The sequence below is a fragment of the Phyllostomus hastatus genome, unplaced genomic scaffold, assembly GCF_019186645.2.
Source record: "Phyllostomus hastatus isolate PE091 unplaced genomic scaffold, TTU_PhHast_1.1 phas_contig_10, whole genome shotgun sequence".
In the NCBI taxonomy this organism is placed as follows: Eukaryota; Metazoa; Chordata; class Mammalia; order Chiroptera; family Phyllostomidae; genus Phyllostomus; species Phyllostomus hastatus.
In genome coordinates this window covers 80,830-100,874 of record NW_025333499.1, presented here as the reverse complement: position 1 = coordinate 100,874, position 20,045 = coordinate 80,830, and the positions used below count along the sequence as shown (strand labels likewise).

Below are 20,045 nucleotides of genomic sequence, written 5' to 3'. Positions count from 1 at the left end.
CACTTATTTCGCTCAAATCTTCATTATTTCCTTTCTTCTATTCATTTTGGGCTTTGTTTCTTGTTCCTTTTCTCATTCCTTCACCTGTAAGGTTATATTGTTTATTTAAGATTTTTCTTTCTTCCTGATGTAAGCCTATAATGCTATGAATTTCTCTTTTAGGACTGCATTTGCTGTGATGCATAGATTTGGGGTTGTGTTCTCATTTTCATTTGGTTCAAGGTATCTTGATTTCTTCTTTGATATCATTGTTAAACCCACTTACTGTTTAGTAATGTGTTGTTTTGCCTCCATGTCTTTGTGTGTTTTTCAGTCTTTTTCTTGTGATTTTTTTCTAGTTTCATACCATTATGGTCAGAGAAGAAGCTTGGTATAATTTCAGTCATCTTAAATTTATTAAGACTTGTTTTGTGTCTTAATATGTGGTCTGTCCCAGAAATTGTTCCAAGTGCACTTCAAAAGAATGTACATTATGCTGCTTTGGGATGAAATACTGTGGATATATCAATTAAAACCATCTAATCTATTGTATAAAGCATCTGTTTCCTTGTTGATTTTCATCTGAAAGATGTATCCATTGATGTCAATGGGGTGTTAAAATCCTCTATGACTGTTTTACTGTTGTTCTCTCCCTTTATGTCCTTCAAGATTTGCTGTATATATTTAAATGCTCCTATGTTGGGTGCATTTAATGTTTACAACATTAACTCTTGTTAATGTTGTAATGGATCCTCTTGTCAGAGTGTTCTCTTTATCATTATGTAGTGTCCTTCTTTGTTCCTTATTATAGCCTTTGTTTTAAAGTCCATTTTGTCTGATATAAGTATTGTTACCTTGGCTTTTTTTTTATTTCAATTTAAAGAAATATCTTTTTCCATCCCTTCATTTTATTCTGTGTGTATATTTTGTTCTGAGGTGGGTCCCTTATAGACAGCATGTATATGGGTCTTGTTTTCTTATCTACTCTACTACCTGATGTCTTTTGATTGAAGCATTTAAGCTATTTATTTACATTTAAAGTGGTTATTGATAAGTAGGTATTTATTGCCATTTTATTCTCTTAACTATTTCCCTTTGGCGGTCCTCTTCCTTCTTCTCTTCTTCCTGCTGCTCCTTCAAGAAGATCCTTTAATATTTCTTATAATACAGGTTTGGTGGTAATTGACTCCGTTAGTTGTTTGAGGTCTCAGAAGCTCTTTATTTATCCTTCAATATTAAATCATTGCCTTGATGGTTAAAGTAGTGTTGCTTTACATCACTTTGAGTATTTCGTGCCAACCCATTTTGTCCTCAAATGTTTCTGTTGAGGATCAGCTGGAAGTCTTATAAGACCTCTCTTGTAGGTAACTGTCTTTCTCTTAGTGCTTTTAAAATTCTGTCTTTAGCCTTTGCCATTATAAGTATGATGTGTCTTGGTGTGGGCCTCTTTGGGTTCATCTTTTTTATTACTCTGAACTTCCTGGATTTGTGTGTCTTTTTCTTTCACTAGGTTAGGGAAGTTTTAAGTAATTATTTCTTCAAATAGGTTTTTTATCCCTTGCTGTGTCTCTTCTTGTGGTACCCCTGTGATGTGTGTGTTGTTATGCTTCACATTGTTCTAGATATCCCTTAAACTAGCCTAATTTTCCTTTTTTCTTTTTGCTGCTCTAATTGTATGTTTCTGCTACCTTGTCTCCAAAATCACTATTTTTATCCCCTGCTTTATCTTACTGTTTATTCCTTCTAGTATGTTCTTCATTTTAGCTATTGTATTATTCATTTCTGACTTTATTATGGTTTCTATATCCCTTTTCATGCTTTTGAAGTTTTCACTAAGTTCATTGAATATCCTTATAACCATTTTTTCAAATTCTATGTCTGATAAATTGCTTGTCTATATTTCATTTAGCTCTTTATCTTGAGATACTCCTTTTCTTTAATTTGGAGCATGTTTGTCTCCCCATTTTGGCTGCCTCTTTGTGTTTCTTTCTATATATTAGGTACATTTGTCCCTCAGTCTTGGTTGGATAGTCTTATGTCATTGGTTTTCTGTGGGACCCTGTGATATAGTCTCCTGATCACCTGATTTGGGTGCTCCAAGAATGTCCCTAGTGTGGGTTATGCAAACTCTTCTATTTTAATTGAGTCTTGATTGCTATTGGCCTATTAGTGCATGGAGTCAACCCTCAAGCTGGCTGACTGTGGGGATCAACCCCAACCACAGCATATAGGTGGCTGTTCAGGTGCTGACCACATGAAGTAGAATTTGCCTCAAAAGTTCTGGTGCCTGTTGAGATCTTTTAGATATTACTTGTAAAGCTGATTGGATCCTGCTCTGTTGTTGTCTAAAGCTGGTAACTGGATGTGCTGGTTCTGGGGCCTCTTGGTGGGGAACTCTGGTGCAGCTCAATATCAGATTCAGTCTGTGACTGGCCCTGGGTAACCTGTTCAGTTCTTAAAAGGATTCCACCATTTTGCTGCCTGTGCTGGGCCTGTGTATGCATTGGGAGGACCATGCTGTGCACCAAAGCCAGCTTCCAGTGGCACTGAGCTCAAAGGCAGGTTAGCAAAATGCCCAAGACACCCCAAGATACAACTCTCCCTGCCTCTCTCCACTAGCAGCCTATTCATCTCAGTCACTGAAGGACCTTCTGGAGGTACTTGAGTTGTATGAGGTAGGTTGCCAGGAAGTCACTAGGTAGGAGTTAGTGGTGTTCACCAGACTGATGCAAGTTCAAATTCGATGCCAGTGCTGGATCTGAGGCCACTCAGCAAAAGTCCCAGAGTACACCAAGCCTACCTGCCACCCTCCAGGTGCCTGAAGAACTTTGTGGCATGGTGAGGTCTTGGTGTCATCAGGGTGAGACCAACAGAATTAGGCCCAATCAAAACCAAGATTTGGCTGAATGTAGGGAGTGTTCTATACCAGTTGAGCAGGCATAATGAAAAAGGATTCTGTCTTAGAGCAACACAATTCAGTCTCAGATTATACCAGGACTTCCTTGAGAGCCTGAGCTCAGCATAGCAGGGCTGCAGAGTAGTGGAGGATGGGGCTAGTGGATCTTCCATGAGGGAGAGGCAACATCAGGCTTGTGAGAAGGTTGGGGGACTGTACCCCATCCCAGGACCACACAACTCAGTCTGTCCTGGATTTTTCCCAGAACTCCTGGAGAGACCACACTTGGCTCAGAGGGGCAACCAGCAATCGGGAGCGTGGGGCTACTGGGAGCCCAGAGTGTAGGGAAAACAAATCATCATGGTAGAGAGGTACTAGTCAGGCTCATGGAAAGGTGGAGAAATGGTCCCTGCTCCAGGGCCCACAACTCAGTTGCTGGTATCCACTGAGTTGGCCCAGACCTATACACCCTGTAGACACCCTGTACACCCTGTATACACCCTGTATACACCCTGTACACCCTGGAACACTCATCCAAAGGGCATGAGCTCCACAGGGTTGGGTGCCAGGAAGTCTGGTGGGTGGGGCTATTACATTACCCCAGGGTGATGGCATAAGGAGGGGATAGCTCCACTTAAGAAAGACGGTGTCTACAGTGTGGGAGGGGGACTCAGCACAGGGATCCAGGTGTCTATCACTTCAGCTCTCTCCCCAGAGCCATAAACCACCTCTCTCTTCACACAGCTCCAGTCCTCTATGCCCTCACTCTGTCAGATCCCAGGGTGAATGGCTACAAACAAGATCCTACACACTGAGATTTCAAGAGGGTGCCTGCAACTCTACCAGACTTCCCTCTCTTCCTGGTGGACCTAATCTCCATTGACTTTCGCAGCCATATATTATGTGGGTGCCTCCTCCCAATGGTGGTTCTCTGGGCTGGGTAGCTCTGGATTGGCTAGCTGTCCTTAAGGGGAACCTCTGCAGCTTAGATATCCCTCCAGAATTGCAGCCGCTGCCCATGGAAGTGGGACCAGACCTTTTAGCATCTCTGCCCTTCCTGCCAGTCTCAATGTGGCTTCTTCTGTAAATCCTTATTTATAAAACTTCTGCTCAACTAGTCTTCATTTGGTTATTCAACTTGATCTATATTTTAGTAGAAATTCCAGTTTGGTCCTGGGAGGAAGAGGTGAGTGTAACTTGCACTTACTCTGCTGCCATCTTTGATCACTTCTGACTGTTTTATATTGGTGTTTTTGGCTTTCTATTGTAGCACTATAGAATTCTTTATATATATTTTACATATTCATTTTTTGATATTTATGGTATAAATAACTTCTCTTATTTTGTTGCTTGTATTTTATTTTGTTTATGACTTCTTTTGTTGAACAAAACAATGTAATATTTTGAGAGCATAAATCTTGTATTTTATAATATCTGCTTTTATGTCCTGTTTACAAAATATTTCTCAAATTTGAGGTAACAAAAATATTTACATATTTTTTGCTAAATTTTATTGCTTTATTTTCCACCTTCAAGTGTTTATTTAGTATATTTTACTTTTGTTTATGGTATGTATTTTTTCATATGAAAACCAGTTTTCTAGTACATTTACAAGGTCATTCTTTCCTTTCTAGTCTAAATGGTAGTTTTATACCAAGTTATCATATATGTGTCTCTATCCTTTTCTAGCTGCTCTCTTGTTTTCTCTATGACCTTGATTCTCTTTTTTCTTCTCTAAGATGTGTTAGTGAATGTACTTAACAGTTAGGGTTGTTGCATGGTTCACATACTTTACATTCTATATCTCACTTATTCCTAAAAAACAGAATCAGAAAAGTTAAGTGAATTTCCCAAAGTTTGTAGACTTTGTAAGCTACAGGTATGTGATTTGAACTTAGTTCTGATTCTAAAGCCTGTGCACTTCCCAATAAGTCATACTACCTATGAGTACCAAGCAAATCACCCAAAATAGTTGGGTTGGTTCATTGAAGGTACAAAGTAAAAAAAAAATTGTTCTTATTTTAATTTAATAGCATTTTAACTTCCTTTTCTTGTGGACTTTACAGGAATGCCTAATTCTTCTGGCCTTGTGAGCCGTCGTAATGCCATTTCCAAAACAGATGCCACTGTAGTGGCATTACTGAAGAAAGCTGGTGCCATTCCTCTTGGCATAACCAACTGTAGTGAGCTGTGCATGTGGTATGAATCCAGTAACAAGATCTATGGCCGGTCCAATAACCCATATGATTTACGGCATATTGTAGGTGGAAGCTCTGGTAAGTTTAACATTTCAGTTAGTGAGTCACTGTGAGGAGGGTGTAGAGATACTATTGCACAAACCTCTGGGAAAGTCATAATTAGGTGTTTATGGTAAAGGCAATTGCAAAATTTGTCATAGATTGGTGAAGAGCACCATACTACACTTGATCTTAGCTAAAACTCCAAGGAGCAATGGTGAAGAGCACTGTAGACAATGAATATTCATACTCTTGGTCCCTGTGTGTTTGTGTACATGCAAAGACAGAGAGGATAAGGAGAGGGAGGGAGAGAGGGAATGTGAGTTAGTGAAGCTGGTTTAGCTTCAAATCTGTATCTTCTTGAAACAAAGGTAATAAAATAATTTAAGGACACTGAGTTCTGATAACTATGCTGTGTACCAGAAACTGTGCTAATGCAGGAATATAACAGATATAGTTATGGAAATCTCCTCTAAGGAGATGGTATTTATGATGAAACCCAAAGGATCAGTTGTTGTAGGGGTAGTGGGTCAAGCACAGAACATTCTGATTAGAGAATACAGAAAATGCAAAAGCCTGAGGTGGGAACATGCTTAGTGTGTTCAGTGAACTAAAAGAAACCCAGCGTAGTGAGTAAGACAGAAAGGAGTTAGAGAAGAAATTTAAAAGTTCTGTCTAGACAGATAATGTAGAGGAGCAAGAGCTGAAGCAAATAGAAAAAATTACATCTATTTTAGTTGTCTAGGAGAAAAATTATGGGGGTTTTTGACTGAATAGCACCATCAATCACCTGGATCTATTTTATATCTATACAAATTGTTTCCTAAGAACAGCAGAATATACATTATTCTCAAGCTCACATGAAACATTTACCAAATGAACTACATTCTAGGTCATAGAGCACACCCGAACCATTTTAAAAGAATGGAAATCACATAAAGTATGCTCTCAGGCAACAACAAAATTAAACTAGAAATCAATTAGAGAAAGATATCTGGAAAAACTGCAAATACTTGGAGATTAAATAATATAATTCTAAAAATAAATGGATTAAATAAGAGATAAATGAAAATGAAAATGCAACTCAATCAAAATTTGTGGGGGAGTGATGCCAGCAAGAGGGTAGATTGGTTATTTCCAAGACTTCACTTCTTAATAAAAACATTAAAAAACAACTACAGACTGGCTAATATAATTTTATCGGAGCTCTGGAAAACAGTCAAAGGTCTATAGCTACAAAGTAAATGCACAGTAAAGAAAAATCCATATTCAAAATAATCAGATATTTCACAGTAATTTTACTTACCCCTGGCCCACTCACTCACTGGCATTGTAGTCAAGAGGAAGCAACCACTCAATTCCACATTTCCTCTCTATAAATATAGGGAACACAGCAGAACTGATTGGAAATGTTCTAACCTATGTGGAGGATTCCTGAATAACTACCCTCCTTTTTCCCTAACTCTGAGCTCAGGTGGGAAACTGAAGCATAGCTTGGAACTCAGAATGGGAAAAATTACAGGAAAAAGCAGGCACTGCTCATGAAAGCTGTAGGATTACTACAGACCTACCAATCCCTAAGCCAAGAGATTATGGGTACAGATATACAATACAACATCTAAAATTCAAGAATAAGCTAGCATGAGACCATTGGGGAAATTATAATATTTGAAGGGACTTCTATATTTTGGGGAATTGGAAAAAAGGTCACATGTACATACACACAGAGGCAAGACTCATTCTCAGAAAAGACCTGAAAAGACATTATACCTTCACCCCAGGCTGATACAAGGCTCGGAACATGTCTTACTTATTAAAGAAGGATTTCCCCAGAATGGAGACAGCCTACTAAAACTAGAAGTGGATGCTTTCTCAAATGCCCAAATTTCAACAAAAATCATGAGGAATACAAAGTAACAGGAAAGCATGGGCTTATTCAAAGGAACAAAATGAGGTGATATAAGCTGTCAGTGAAGAAACACAGGCATTGAAATTACTATACAAAACTTTAAAGGAACTATCAAATGTGTTATAATGCTAAAGCAAAACATGGACAAAGAACTAAATGAAACCAGGAAAATAATATATGAACAAAATGAAAATAATAAAAAAGAGAGAGATTCTTAAAAAAAAACAAAAGTAATTCTGGCCCTGGCTAGTGTGGCTCAGTGGATTGAGCACTGGCCTGCAAACTGAAAGGTCACTGGTTCAATTCCCAGTTTGGAATGCAAACATGCCTGGCTTGCTGGCCAGGTCCCTGGTTGGGGTCAATTATGTCTCTTGCCTATTGATTTTTCTCACCTTCTCTTTCTCTATCCCTTCCCATCTCTCTAAAAATAAATAAGTAAAATCTTTTCAAAAAGTAATTCTGGAGCTGAAAAATATACTTAACCTAAAAAAATTATCAGAGGGGTTCAGTTACATCTTGAAAAGTCAGATGACAGAATCAGTGAATTTGAAGACTGGTTATTTGAAATTACCTAGTCTGAAGAGCAAAAAGTAAAGAATAAAGGAAAGTGAAGAGAGCCTAAGAAATGAATGAGATATCAGTAATCAACTCATGAATTATGGGGTTCCTTAAAGGGGAAATTTTATTTGAAGAAATACTGGCCTCAAACATTCAACATTTGAGGAAAGACACAAATCTACACATTCAAAATAAAGCTGCTATAAAAGAAACAAAAGATGAGGTCCAAATAGGATATGTCTATGTGGAATCACACTGAGACATAGAATTAAAACTTTGAAAGACAAAGACAATGAGAAAATCTTAAAGTGGCATTAGATTTCTCAGCAGAAACCTTGGAGGCAAGAAGGCTCTGGGATGATACATTAAAATTGTTGAATGAAAATAACTGTCAACTATTTTATATCCCAAAAAGAGAGATACTGTCCTTCAGAAATGAGGGAGAAATTAAGAGATGAGAAGACAAACAAAAACTGAGAGGCAGTTCTTTGTCACCATATATGCCCTAAAAGAAATGAGAGTCCTTCAGGTTATAATGAAAGAAAACTAGAGAGTAACTTAAAGGCATATGAATATAAAGATCTCTAGTAAAGGTAAATACATGAGCAAATATAATGACCAGTATTAGTATAATTTTGGTTTGAAAATCAACTTTTTATTTTATACAGTATTTAAAGGGCACATGCATAAAAATAATTATAAATTGTTAGTAGGTAAACAATAGAGGTGGAATCAGTTACATAAAGTGGAGGAGAGGGAACTGCATAAAAGTGTAGTTTTATTTTTTTAATTTTATTTACTTTTTATAATACAATTTTATAGTATAATTTTTGAACTGTTCTTTTTTTAATTGTTGTTCAAGTATAGTTGTCTCCATTCTCCCCACCCCACCCATCCCTACCTCCCACCCTCAATCCTACCCGCCTTTGGCTTTGTCCATGTGCCCTTTATACATGTTCCTTGCTGACCCTTCCCCTCCCCCCTATTATCCTCTCCCTCCTCCCCTCTGATTACTGTCAGTTTGTTCTTAATCAATGTCTCTGGTTATATATAATTTTAGTGTGCAACTGAAGTTAAATTAGCTTATATTTATAGCAGATTTTTATAAATTTAAGATATTTTATATTCTTTTATAAAATGATCTAGATAGATAAATGATATAACATAGTATGTATAATTCCATGGTACCTAAAAAGAAAACATCTGTAGAATATACAAAAAAAGGGACTTGGAAGAGAAACATAAAGGGTCACTAAAAAAGTGAACTTCACACAAATGAAGGCAGTAATGAAAGCAACAAAGGACCAAAACTAAGACATACAGAAAGTAAAAAGCAAAAAGTCAAAAGTAAGATCTTCCTGATTTTACACAGTGCTTAATGTGAAAAGATTAATCTCCTAAATCAAAAGATATAGATTGGCATAATGGATTAAAATTATGTTCCAAATATATGGTATCTACTAAGACTTGATTTTAATCTAAAGACTCAGAAAGGTTAAAAATGAAAGATGATAAAATATATTCCATGCCAATAGTAACTTAATTGATTTATTATAAAGGAATATTTTGCATTTCCCGTAGGTGGTGAGGGCTGTACCCTGGCAGCTGCCTGCTCAGTGATTGGTGTGGGCTCTGACATTGGTGGCAGCATTCGAATGCCTGCATTCTTCAATGGCATATTTGGACACAAACCTTCACCAGGTAATATTAATATGGTGATAAGGGTGGTTACACTTTTATGATTTATAGCAATATAGAAATTTGGTCCTTACCAGGACCAAATTTATTGACTACCAGCTCTGTATCAGGCACTCTAAATGTTGTCTCCCATAACTAATTTTACTTAATTTCCAAAGTAACCCTTTCAGGAAGAATGGCAGATGAAAAAATCAAAACTAAGGAAGAAGTAAAACTGCACATAAGGGATACATGTATCTTTTCAAATTATTGGGTTTTTTTCTTCTGATAGATACCCAGTAGTGAAATTGCTGGGTCCTGTATAAGTTCCATTTTTGTATTTTGAGGAGCCATTGTGCTCTTTTCCACAGTGGTTGCACCAGTTTGCAATCCAGCCAGGAGTGTATGGGGTTCCCTTTCCTTCTTGCTAACTCTTGTTATTTGTTTTATTTTTTATAATAACTGATCTCACAAGTGTGAAGTAATATTTCGCTGTAGTTTTGATTTGCATTTCCCTGATAATTAGTGATGTTGAGCATGTTTGTACATATATGATGGCCATCTTTATATCTTCTTTGTAAGAATGTTTATTCAGATCCTCTGTTCATTTTTTTACTGAATTGGTGGTTGTTTTGATGTTGAATTTTATGAATTATTTAAAAATTTTCTGCCAAGTGGGTTAACTTTTTGTTCTGTTGATGTTTTCCTTCACTGTGCAAAAGCTTCTTAGTTCTATGGAATCTTATATAATCTTTGCTTTTGTTGTTCTTGCCTGAGGAGACATATCCAAGAAAATATTACATAGGCCAGTGTCAAAGAGTTTATTGCCTTTGTTTTCTTCTTGAAATTTTATAGTTTGTGGACTAATATTAATACATTTTAAATTTATTTTTGTACATACTGTAAGAAAATGTTCTAGTTTCAGTTTTTTTTGCAAGTAGCTGTCCCATTTTCTCAACACTATATTGAGGAGCATTTTCCTACTGTATATTTTTGCCTCTTTTGTCATACATTAATTGACCATATAAGCCTGGATTTATTTCTGTCACCTATATATAGATTTATTCCAGTGATCTATGTGTCTGTTTTGTGCCAGTACCACATTGTTTTGTTTGCAATAGTTTTATAGTATAATTTTAAGTGAGGAAACAGAAGCTATTATAATAATCATAACTTGCATGTCTTTTTCCATACAAACAACTATAAACCTACTCTTGCCTACCCTTGTACAAAAACACAACCAGCCCTGGCTGGTGTGGCTCAGTGGGTTGAACGCTTGTCTGCAAACCAAAGGGTCACTGGTTCAATTCCCAGTCAGGGCACATGCCTGGGTTGCAGGCCAGGTCCCTAGTAGGGGGTGTGTCCACACATTAATGTTTCTCTCCCGCTCTTTCTCCCTCCCTTTTCCTCTCTCTAAAAATAAATAAATAAAATTGTTTTAAAAACAACCAATTTTTGTATATTAATTTTATATTCTGCAATGTTACTGAATTTACTTATTAGTTCTAATATTTTTGGTCATATCTTATTCCTGATCTGAGAACAAAATCAGTGTTTAACCATTGAGTATGAAGTTAACTGTGTTTTGCCATATATGGCCTTTATTGTGTAGAGGTATGTTCCTCTTATGCACACTGAGTTGGGAGCTTTTATCATAAATGGATGTTAAATTACTTTCCCACATCTACTGAGATCATTATATCATTTAAGTCTATGTTTTGTTGATGTGGTGTAACATGGTGAATGATTTGTGAATATTCAACCATTCTTGCGTCCCTGGATTAAATCCCACTTGATTCCGGTGTATGATCCACTTACTGCATGGTTGAATTTGGTTTCTAATATTTTGTTGAGAATTTTTACATCTATAATCACCAGGGACTTTATTCTTTAGTTTTCTTTTGTCCTAATCTGGTTTTGGAATTATGGTAATGCTGACTTCATAGAATGCGTTTGAATGTGTTTCCTCCTCTTTAATTTTTTGGATGAGTTTGAAAAATATTGCCAGTGATTTTTTTTAAGTATCTGATAAAACTTACCAGTAAATGAGTGTATCAAAAACCTGTGGTACAGATTGAGTTAGAAGATGGTAGCGAGGTAGATGGGACCTTAAATTTACTTGTTCGTGCACCCAACCGGTACACCTAGCCAATTTTCTGAAGAACAGAGTGAACAGCAAATGGAATCCCAACTTATATGAAGTTTGGAAGTCAAAGACTGCAAGGAACATTAAAAAACGGGCAGTAAGGAAATTTTGTAGGTGGTCACTGGGCCCTGCCCCTGGGACTGCAGTGGCTGAGGTTCGGGGCCCTGCTGCCATAGGAGCTTTGGTGGAGAGCCTGGTCAGGGATCCCAACTTTGCAGCTCCCTTCCCTCCCAGAACAGGGAAGCCTGCCCTGCCTAGGAGAGACCTGGATGCTTGAAGTTGCTGAGGGGGATAAAGATGTAGTGGGAGACACACAGCAGGGGGCGTCCCCCAGCTTAGTCTGAGGTCACTGGCTGGACAGTACCAGAGAAATCAGGGAGCAGGGAGATACCTGGAGATGGGAGAAGAGTTAGGCCCCTACTGACCGTGACCCAGAGAATCTCTGGACTGGTCAGAGAGCTGGGCTTTGTGAAAAGCCAGGTGGTTGTTAAGAACGGCAGCCTGCAACAGAGGGAAATTCACTCAAAAAAAGCCGGTGTGCATCCATTCTATAAGGACCTCTCTTACGCAGTAGCTAGGCCATTGAAGAGGGAGGAGGAAGGACACTGCAGGGACTGATCAGAAGGCAGCAAGGGCTCAGAGACTTAGCAGTCCCCTGAGAGACTTAATTTAATAGGGGAACTAAACTGCCCAGAAGGGACTTTGAGAGTGCACAGCACCCAGGAGAGCAAAGAGGGAGGAGGAGGGGTGTGACTTGCTCCTAATCAGTGCACCTCATGGGTGACACAGTGTGGTAGATGAAAGGCTCCGGCCTGGCTCAGATGGACAGTGAGGGCAGCGCAGTGCTCTGAGGGCTTGGGCTGGAGGCTGGGCACCTCAGAATATTGCAGCCCAGCCCTAGCCCCCATCCTCGCAAAACCACAGGAAAGGAGAAAAGCAAAGCCCAGCCCCCCTCTGCCTGTAGCATCCAGGAAGACCAGCAGAATTCACTTGTCATGCTTAAAGTGAGCAGGAGGCTTCCCCCCACAGCCCACCAAGTGTGAGACAATAAGACCTGGAGCTGTGAAAGGACCAAAGACTGATCCAGAGAGAGTTCAGAAGGCTAATGCCAACAACTAAGACACTGAGACAAATTTCACTTTGCTATCCTACAGAATTTGCATTTTACTTTTTATTTTTATCATTTCTTTTATTATTTATTATTTTTTCTTTTTTGATTTTAAAATATAAACTTTACTTGACTCATGCATGCATTTTACCACAATATTCATGATATAATTGCATTTAAACCAAACCTACAGATTAAGAGACATTCTGTCTTTTCAGACTTTATTTTATTTTATTTTTTTAAGTTTTGAAGCAAATATTTTAATTACTTTATTGTTGTTCAATTACAGTTGTCTGCATTTTCTCCCCACCCCTCCCCCACACTCCCTCCAAACCCACCTCCCTCCCTTGCTTCCACCCTCCCCCTTGGTTTTGTTCATGTGTCCTTTATAGTAGTTCCTGAAAACCCTTCTCCCCATTGTCCCCTCCCCCTCCCCTCTGGATATTGTTAGATTGTTCTTAATTTCAATGACTCTGGCTATATTTTGTTTGCTTTTTTCTTTTGTTGATTATGTTCCAGTTAAAGGTGAGATCATATGGTATTTATCCCTCATCTCCTGGCTTATTTCACTTAACATAATGCTCTCCAGTTCCATCCATGCTGTCTCGAAAGGCAAGAGCTCCTTCTTTCTTTCTGCTGTGTAGTATTCCATTGTGTAAATGTACCACAGTATTTCGATCCACTCATTTACTGTTGGGCACTTAGGTTGCTTCTAGCACTTGGCTATTGTGAATTGTGCTGCTATGACCATTGAGGTGCCTAGGCTCTTTTGAATTGGTGATTCAGGATTCTTAGGGTATATTCTCAGCAGCAGGATCTGGATCAAAAGGCAGATCCAACTTAGGTTTTTTAGCAAATTCCATACTGTTTTCCACAGTGGCTGCATCAGTCTACATTCCCAGCAACAGTGCACTAGGGTTCTCTTTTCTCCACATCCACAACAGCACATATTGTTTGTTGACTTATTTATGATAGTCATTCTGAGAGGTGTGAGGTATCTTATTTTAATCAGCATCTATCTAATGGCTGATGATGTTGAGGATATTTTCATATGTCTCTGAGCCCTCTGTATGTCCTCTTTGGAGAAGTATCTATTCAGGTCCTTGGCCTATTTTTTGATTGGATTGTTTGTCTTCCTGGTGTGGAGTCATATAAGTTCAATATAAGATATTTTGGAGAACAAACCCTTGTCCAATGTATCATTGGCAAATATGTTTTCCCATACAGTCAGTTCCCTTTTCATTTTGATAATGGTTTCCTTAGATGTACAGAACTTTTTAATTTAATGTAGTCTCATATGTTTATTCTTTCCTTTATTTCTCTTGCTCTAGGAGTTATACTGGCAAAAATATTGCTACACAAGATGTCTGAAATTATACTGCTTATGTTTTTCTCTAGGATTTTTATGATATTGTGACTTAAATTTAAGTCTTTTATACATTTGGGTTTATTCTGGTGTAGAATAAGATAATGATCTAGTTTCATATTTTTTCATGTACCACTCCAGTTCTCCCAATACCATTTATTGAGTAGGCTGTCTTTACTCTGTTGTTTGCTCTTCCCTTCTTTGTCAAATATTAATTGACTATAAAGATGTGGGTTTATTTCTGGGCTCCCTGTTTTGTGCCATTAATCTATGTGTTGTTTTTATCCAGTACCAGATTCTTTTAAATACAGTGGCCTTGAAGTATAGTGTGATATCAGGTATTGTGATCCCTCCAATTTTTTTCTTCTTTCTCAAGTGTGCTGAGGCTATCTGGGGTCTTTTTTGGTTTCATATAAATTTGTGGAATATTTGTTCTAGATCTGTGTAATAGGTCCTTGGTATTTTAATAGGAATCATGTGGAATCTATAGATTGATTTGAGGAGTATGGACATTTTCATAATGTTGATTTTTCCAATCCATGAGCACACTGTATGCCTCCACTTATTTGTATCTTTCTCAATTTCTTTCTTCAGTGTCCTATAGTTTTCTGAGTACAGATCTTTTACCGCCTTGGTTAAATTTATTCCTAGATACTTATTTTTTCATTGCTATAGTAAATGATATTGTTTTCTTAATTTCTCTTTTTGATAGTTTATTATTACTGTATAAAAATGCCTTTGATTTCTGAATACTGACTTTGTATACTGTTGTTTTGTCAAGTTCATTTATTAGGTTGTGTAGTTTTTTGGTGGAATCTATAGGGTTTTTTTAGGTACACTATCATGTCATCTGCAAACAGTGGTGGTTTTACTTCTTCCTTTCTAATTTGGATGCTTTTTATTTCTTTTTCTTGTCTGATTGCTGTGGCTCAGACTTCCAGTACTGTGTTGAATAGGAGTGGTGAAAGAGGGCATCCTTGTCTTGTTCCTTATCTTAGGGGTAAAGCTTTTAGTTTTTGCCTGTTGAGTATAATGTTGGCTGTAGGTTTCTTGTATATGACCTTTATTATGTTGAGGTATGATCCCTCTATTCCCACTTTGCTGAGTGTTTTTTATCATAAATGGATGATGTAGCTCATCAAATGCTTTTTCAGCATTTATTGATATGATCATGAAATTTTTGTCTTTTGTTTGTTTATGTGGTGTATTATGTTTACTGATTTGCAAATATTTTATTATCCTTGCATCCCTGGGATGAAACCTACTTGATTGTGGTGTATACTCTTTTTAATGTATTGCTGGATCGGTTTTGCCAATATTTTGTTGGGGATCTTAGCATCTGTATTCATCAGCGATATTGGCCTGTAATTTTCTCTCTTTGTTGTGTCTTTACCTGGTTTTGGAATTAGGATAATACTGGCCTCATAAAAAGAGTTTAGGAGTTTTCCCTGTGGGTCCTCCCAGACACCTGTGGTTATACTTCCTGCTGAATTCTTGAAGCAGACAGTAGGAACTGTACTCCTTTAATTCTCTTTGCTATTCTTATCTGATTCCTTCCTTTTCTCTTCCATCTCCCCTGTAATGGAGGTCTCTCCTCAGAAATATGGGTCCTGCTGGACAGCCACATCCTCACAGTTGGGGTGACAAGACATTCACTCACCACTTTCATTTCCCATCTTCTTTGTGGGAGAGGTCACAGCATTCCACTTCCTCTACTGGAGTGATTGCTTCTGTTGCAATAAAAAGTGCAACCTCTTGCAGTAGTGCCCTGGGAAGCAGGATTGTGTAATGAGTTTCTCCCTTTTCTATACATACAACCTTGTCTCTGCCCTGCACCAATTGCATACTGGATTCTCCCCTCAACCAGGCTGGACTTCTACAAATTCTCTGTCTTTCTATGTCCATGGACATATGCCCAGGTTCACTCTCCAGGTTTTATCCCCATCACATTGAGTTGGAATGGGGATCTACATTGACTCTCTTGGATCTACAGCCCTTGCCAAGTTCTTTTTTTGTCTATTTTTGGATGCATTGGTAGGCTAGAAACCTTTCATGTACCCTGGTGTAATGTGCAGAGGCAATTTTGTTCAGTTAAACAATATCTAATTAGTTGTATTAAAAATTGAGAGAAAATGAAAACAGCTTATGCCACCATGATGCTCTTGTCCTATTTGATATTTCTTAATCTTTTCTGGTTTTAACAACCACCCTTTGAACACCAAAAATTCATGTCAGCACAGGGATAAGTAACAAAAAGCAAGGAAAAAAAGTGCATGCAGTAGTGCATTTGCATCTTCAACAGTTCAATCTACATTAATATATTTAATATATTCATGACCCTTTTCATTATTTTTCATTTTTTATTTTTCAATTAGAGTTTACATTCAATATTATTCTGTATTAGTTTCAGGTGTACAGCATAGTGGTAAGACAATCATATACTTTCTAAGGTAATCCACCCAATATTTCAAGTATCCACCTAGACTGATACATAGTTATTGCAATATTATTGACTATATTCCTTATGCTGTAATTGCATACTTTTTACTATTCTGTAGCTACCAGTTTGTTCTTCTTAATCCATTCACCATTTATATCCAGTTCCCCTCTGGTAACCATCAGTCATTTTTTGTTACTAATTAAAAAATATTCATACATATAACAGATTCATCTTTCTATCTCTTACTTTGGATTGGGCTTTTACATGTGTATTTTAAGAACCTTATAAAAACAAAAATTAGAAATTTTGAAAACCTATGTCCACTAACATGAGCTTAATAACCTTGCAATAACTAAGGACTTTTGTTAGAGATCAGTGGTGATGTGAATGAATTTTTTATACTGTAAAATGAATATAATATGTAATATATATATTTGTGAACATCAGAATGTTGTTCTAATGATTGGTGTTACAAAATTACGAATTGGAACATGATTGACTCAGAGTAAGAGATATGCTGATAGATTTTAGTGTAACAGAATATGAAATTCATTGATAAAATTCCAGATTTCTTAGTATAAATATACTATCAGAAACAGGACTTGTCCTGATTTGATATAATATGAACAGAGATAATGAAAAATTATCTGTTAAGATTTTAAATACTTCTGACTTTTCAGATAAATGTTTGTATGAGATTGAGTTTATATATATATTTCAAACAAAATTACATATTAAAAAATGTAGAATACAGAAGCAGATATCTGAGTCCAGGTATTTTCTTTTAAACCAAGCATGTAATAGATTTGCAAAAATGTAAAAGAATGCCCTTTTTGCTAAGTATATTTTTGTGTCAGAAAATATAGTTGTTTTTATAAAATGTTTTTGTGCTAACGTGTAATGGGTTTACCATTACTTTTAAACAAATTAACACATAAATATTTTAGTATCTTTTTAGTTTTAATTTCTAATATGTTAAATATTGATATGTTTAACTTGTATAAACAAAAATTCTTTGGGGTCTTCTATAATTCTGAAGAGTATAAAAGGATCCTGAAGCCAGAAGTTTTAGAATCACTGGTTTAGTGATTGATAACAGTCTGGGAAGCTAGACTTCAGATATTCTGTCACTTAGTAACTATGTAATCTTAGGCAAGATACTTAATGTCTGCCTTAGGTGCCATATCTGTAAAATGGGTATAGCCAAAATACCTATTTCATAAGGTTGTTAGGAGAGTTAAATGAGTCAATGTTGTAAAGCTCCTAGAAGAGTATCTGCCACATAGTAAACTGTATAATTTTTTATATTAAAAAAGAGAGCATATATGAAAACACCCATCATACTTATTTGTGAAAGCTAAAAACTTTCCTCCAAAGATCAGGAACAAAAGAAAAATATGTCTGCTCTTGCAGCTTCTATTGATATGAGTGTACTGGAAGTTCTACCCTCCAGTTTTATAATAGATTAAACATGATGGTGAAATACAACATTCAGGATCATGTCTTTTTAAATTAAATTTATTGAGATGACATTGATTTTTAAGTTTATATAGGTTTCAAGTGTACATTTCTATAATACATCATCTCTATATTACATTGTGTGCCCACCACCTAAAGTCAAATCATCTTCTTTCACCATATATTTAGCACCCTTTACCCTTTATCTTTAACTACCTACCCCTTCACCCATCATTCCTCTGGTAACCATCATATTGTTGCTGTGTCTGAGTTTCAGTTTTGTGACAACATGGATAGACCTTGAGAATATCATGCTAAGCAAAATAAGTCAGACAGAAAACGCTAAGAACCATATAATTTCAGTCATATGAGGGATCATGTCTTATTTTGGACACCTAACCCAAGTGTCTAACCTTTCAGGTGTGGTCTCCAACAAGGGTCAGTTTCCTATGGCCAGGGGAGCCCAGGAGCTATTTCAGTGCACTGGCCCGATGTGCCGCTATGCTGAAGACCTGGCCCCCATGCTGAGGGTCATGGCAGGACCTGGAATCAAAAAGTATGTTTGCTTCTTTTCTTTATTTCCTCTCCTTCCTGTCCAGACATTAATTCTTCCTTTTTTTTTTATTAGAGACACAGAGGTAAACTTCCAGTCTTCAAACAATTAGAGGGACATTTTGTTTGGTGTTTTTTGTTTTGTTTTGTTTTGTTTTGTTTTTATGAGAGAGATCTGTATATGTGGATATCATGCTTCCCAAACTTGGAAAATAGTTTGTAGAAATATCTTACTGTGGAAAAATATGACACAAAGAGAAGCCTATTTTGGCAATGAAAGCAGTGGATTATTGTTGTTCATTTGGCAATTTGAATATATAGACTTATTTCATTTTAAGTAACCTTTTCTGATACTTCCGTCATCTATCACCACACATGTTTTCCAAACTTACTGGAACATTGATAAAGCCTAGAAATCTCCACATTTCCCTTTATAGCTATTTATCACATTTTCCACAGCAGCAACTTCAAAGTGTTTTTATTTTCAGAGAAACTATGAGTTCCTCATCTAGCTTTTGCATTCAATAATTATCCCACGTTCTACCTCACCAAGAAAATGCGATCTGTGGAACTTTCTTCAGTCCCTTACATCTAGCTTTCTAGTTTCTTTTTCTAGTTCCCCAGCCATTAATTTCTCATTTGTCCTTTTAGATCGGAGAATATGTCTTTCTTTTTGCTTTGATATAAAAATACTTTAACCTATGCTCCAGATCTCTTGTTCTGGTACTCTCTCAAGTCTCTATTCCATTACTTGTCTCACCTTCTATGATTTCAACTTTATATATCTATAATACACATAATATATGTGTATATATACTACACATACATATATATGGTCTGTCCAGAACATATCCAGACATATAATATGAAAAATAGAAATATTTATTGAAGAGGATACAAGAAACATCGTACATAGGACAATGATGCCTCAGTCCCCTTCAAAGTAGGCACCTTGGGACATCACACAGTTCTCCCAATTGCCATCAGTTGCCCTGTCATATTTTTCTGAATCTCATCAACAATCTCTTGACTTTCAAAGGTGACTTTAGTTTTGGGAAATGCCAGAAGTCACAGGGTGCCAAATCTGGGCTGTAGTGGGGCTGAGTCACCTGGGTGATTTGATGTTTTGCCAAAAGTCTCTGCACAAGACGTGATACATGAATGGACATATTGCTGTGATGAAGTTGCCAATCACTAGTTGCCCATAGCTGTGGCCCTCTGAATCATCCAAATATCTTCCACAGAGGAATGTTCAAGCTTAATGCAAAATTTGATGCAGATTTGTTGCTTTACTCCAGGGGTGTCCAACTCTTTTTCACTGGGGGCTACATCAGCCTCGCTGTTGCCTTCAAAGGGCTGAATGTAATTTTAGGACTGTATAAGTATAACAACTGCTTATCTAGGGGCAAGGAGCTCCACACTGCCGCCGGGTAGAAAAAAGGTGGTGGGCCAGATAAAACAAGGTGGAGGGCCGGATTCAGCCTGCAGGCCTTGTTTGCCACCTGTGCTCTTCTTCCTCAGTCATTTTGAAGGTGAAAGCCACACAGTACACATGCTTATTGAAAAGCATCTACCACCCCCACTGACTAGTACAGTGAAGTCATCATTGTTCATGCATGTGCATTCCAGTCCACTCTCCTTGGCTGCCAGGTTACATCGATGTCACGCAAATCATTCTCATTATACTAACAATGGCTGGACGTTTTCTGGATAGACTAT

At 37.2% G+C, this 20,045-nt stretch overlaps 1 protein-coding gene across 1 annotated transcript in view; it reads left to right on the top strand.

The window, feature by feature from the left end:
• The window catches only part of FAAH2 (fatty acid amide hydrolase 2), a 68,384-nt gene that overhangs the window by 20,544 nt on the left and 27,795 nt on the right, over nt 1-20,045 (top strand). The window contains exons 4-6 of the mRNA XM_045832873.1: nt 4,942-5,151; nt 9,161-9,280; nt 18,195-18,330. Coding sequence (XP_045688829.1) covers nt 4,942-5,151; nt 9,161-9,280; nt 18,195-18,330 — 466 coding nt within the window. The remainder of the gene's footprint in view (nt 1-4,941; nt 5,152-9,160; nt 9,281-18,194; nt 18,331-20,045) is intronic.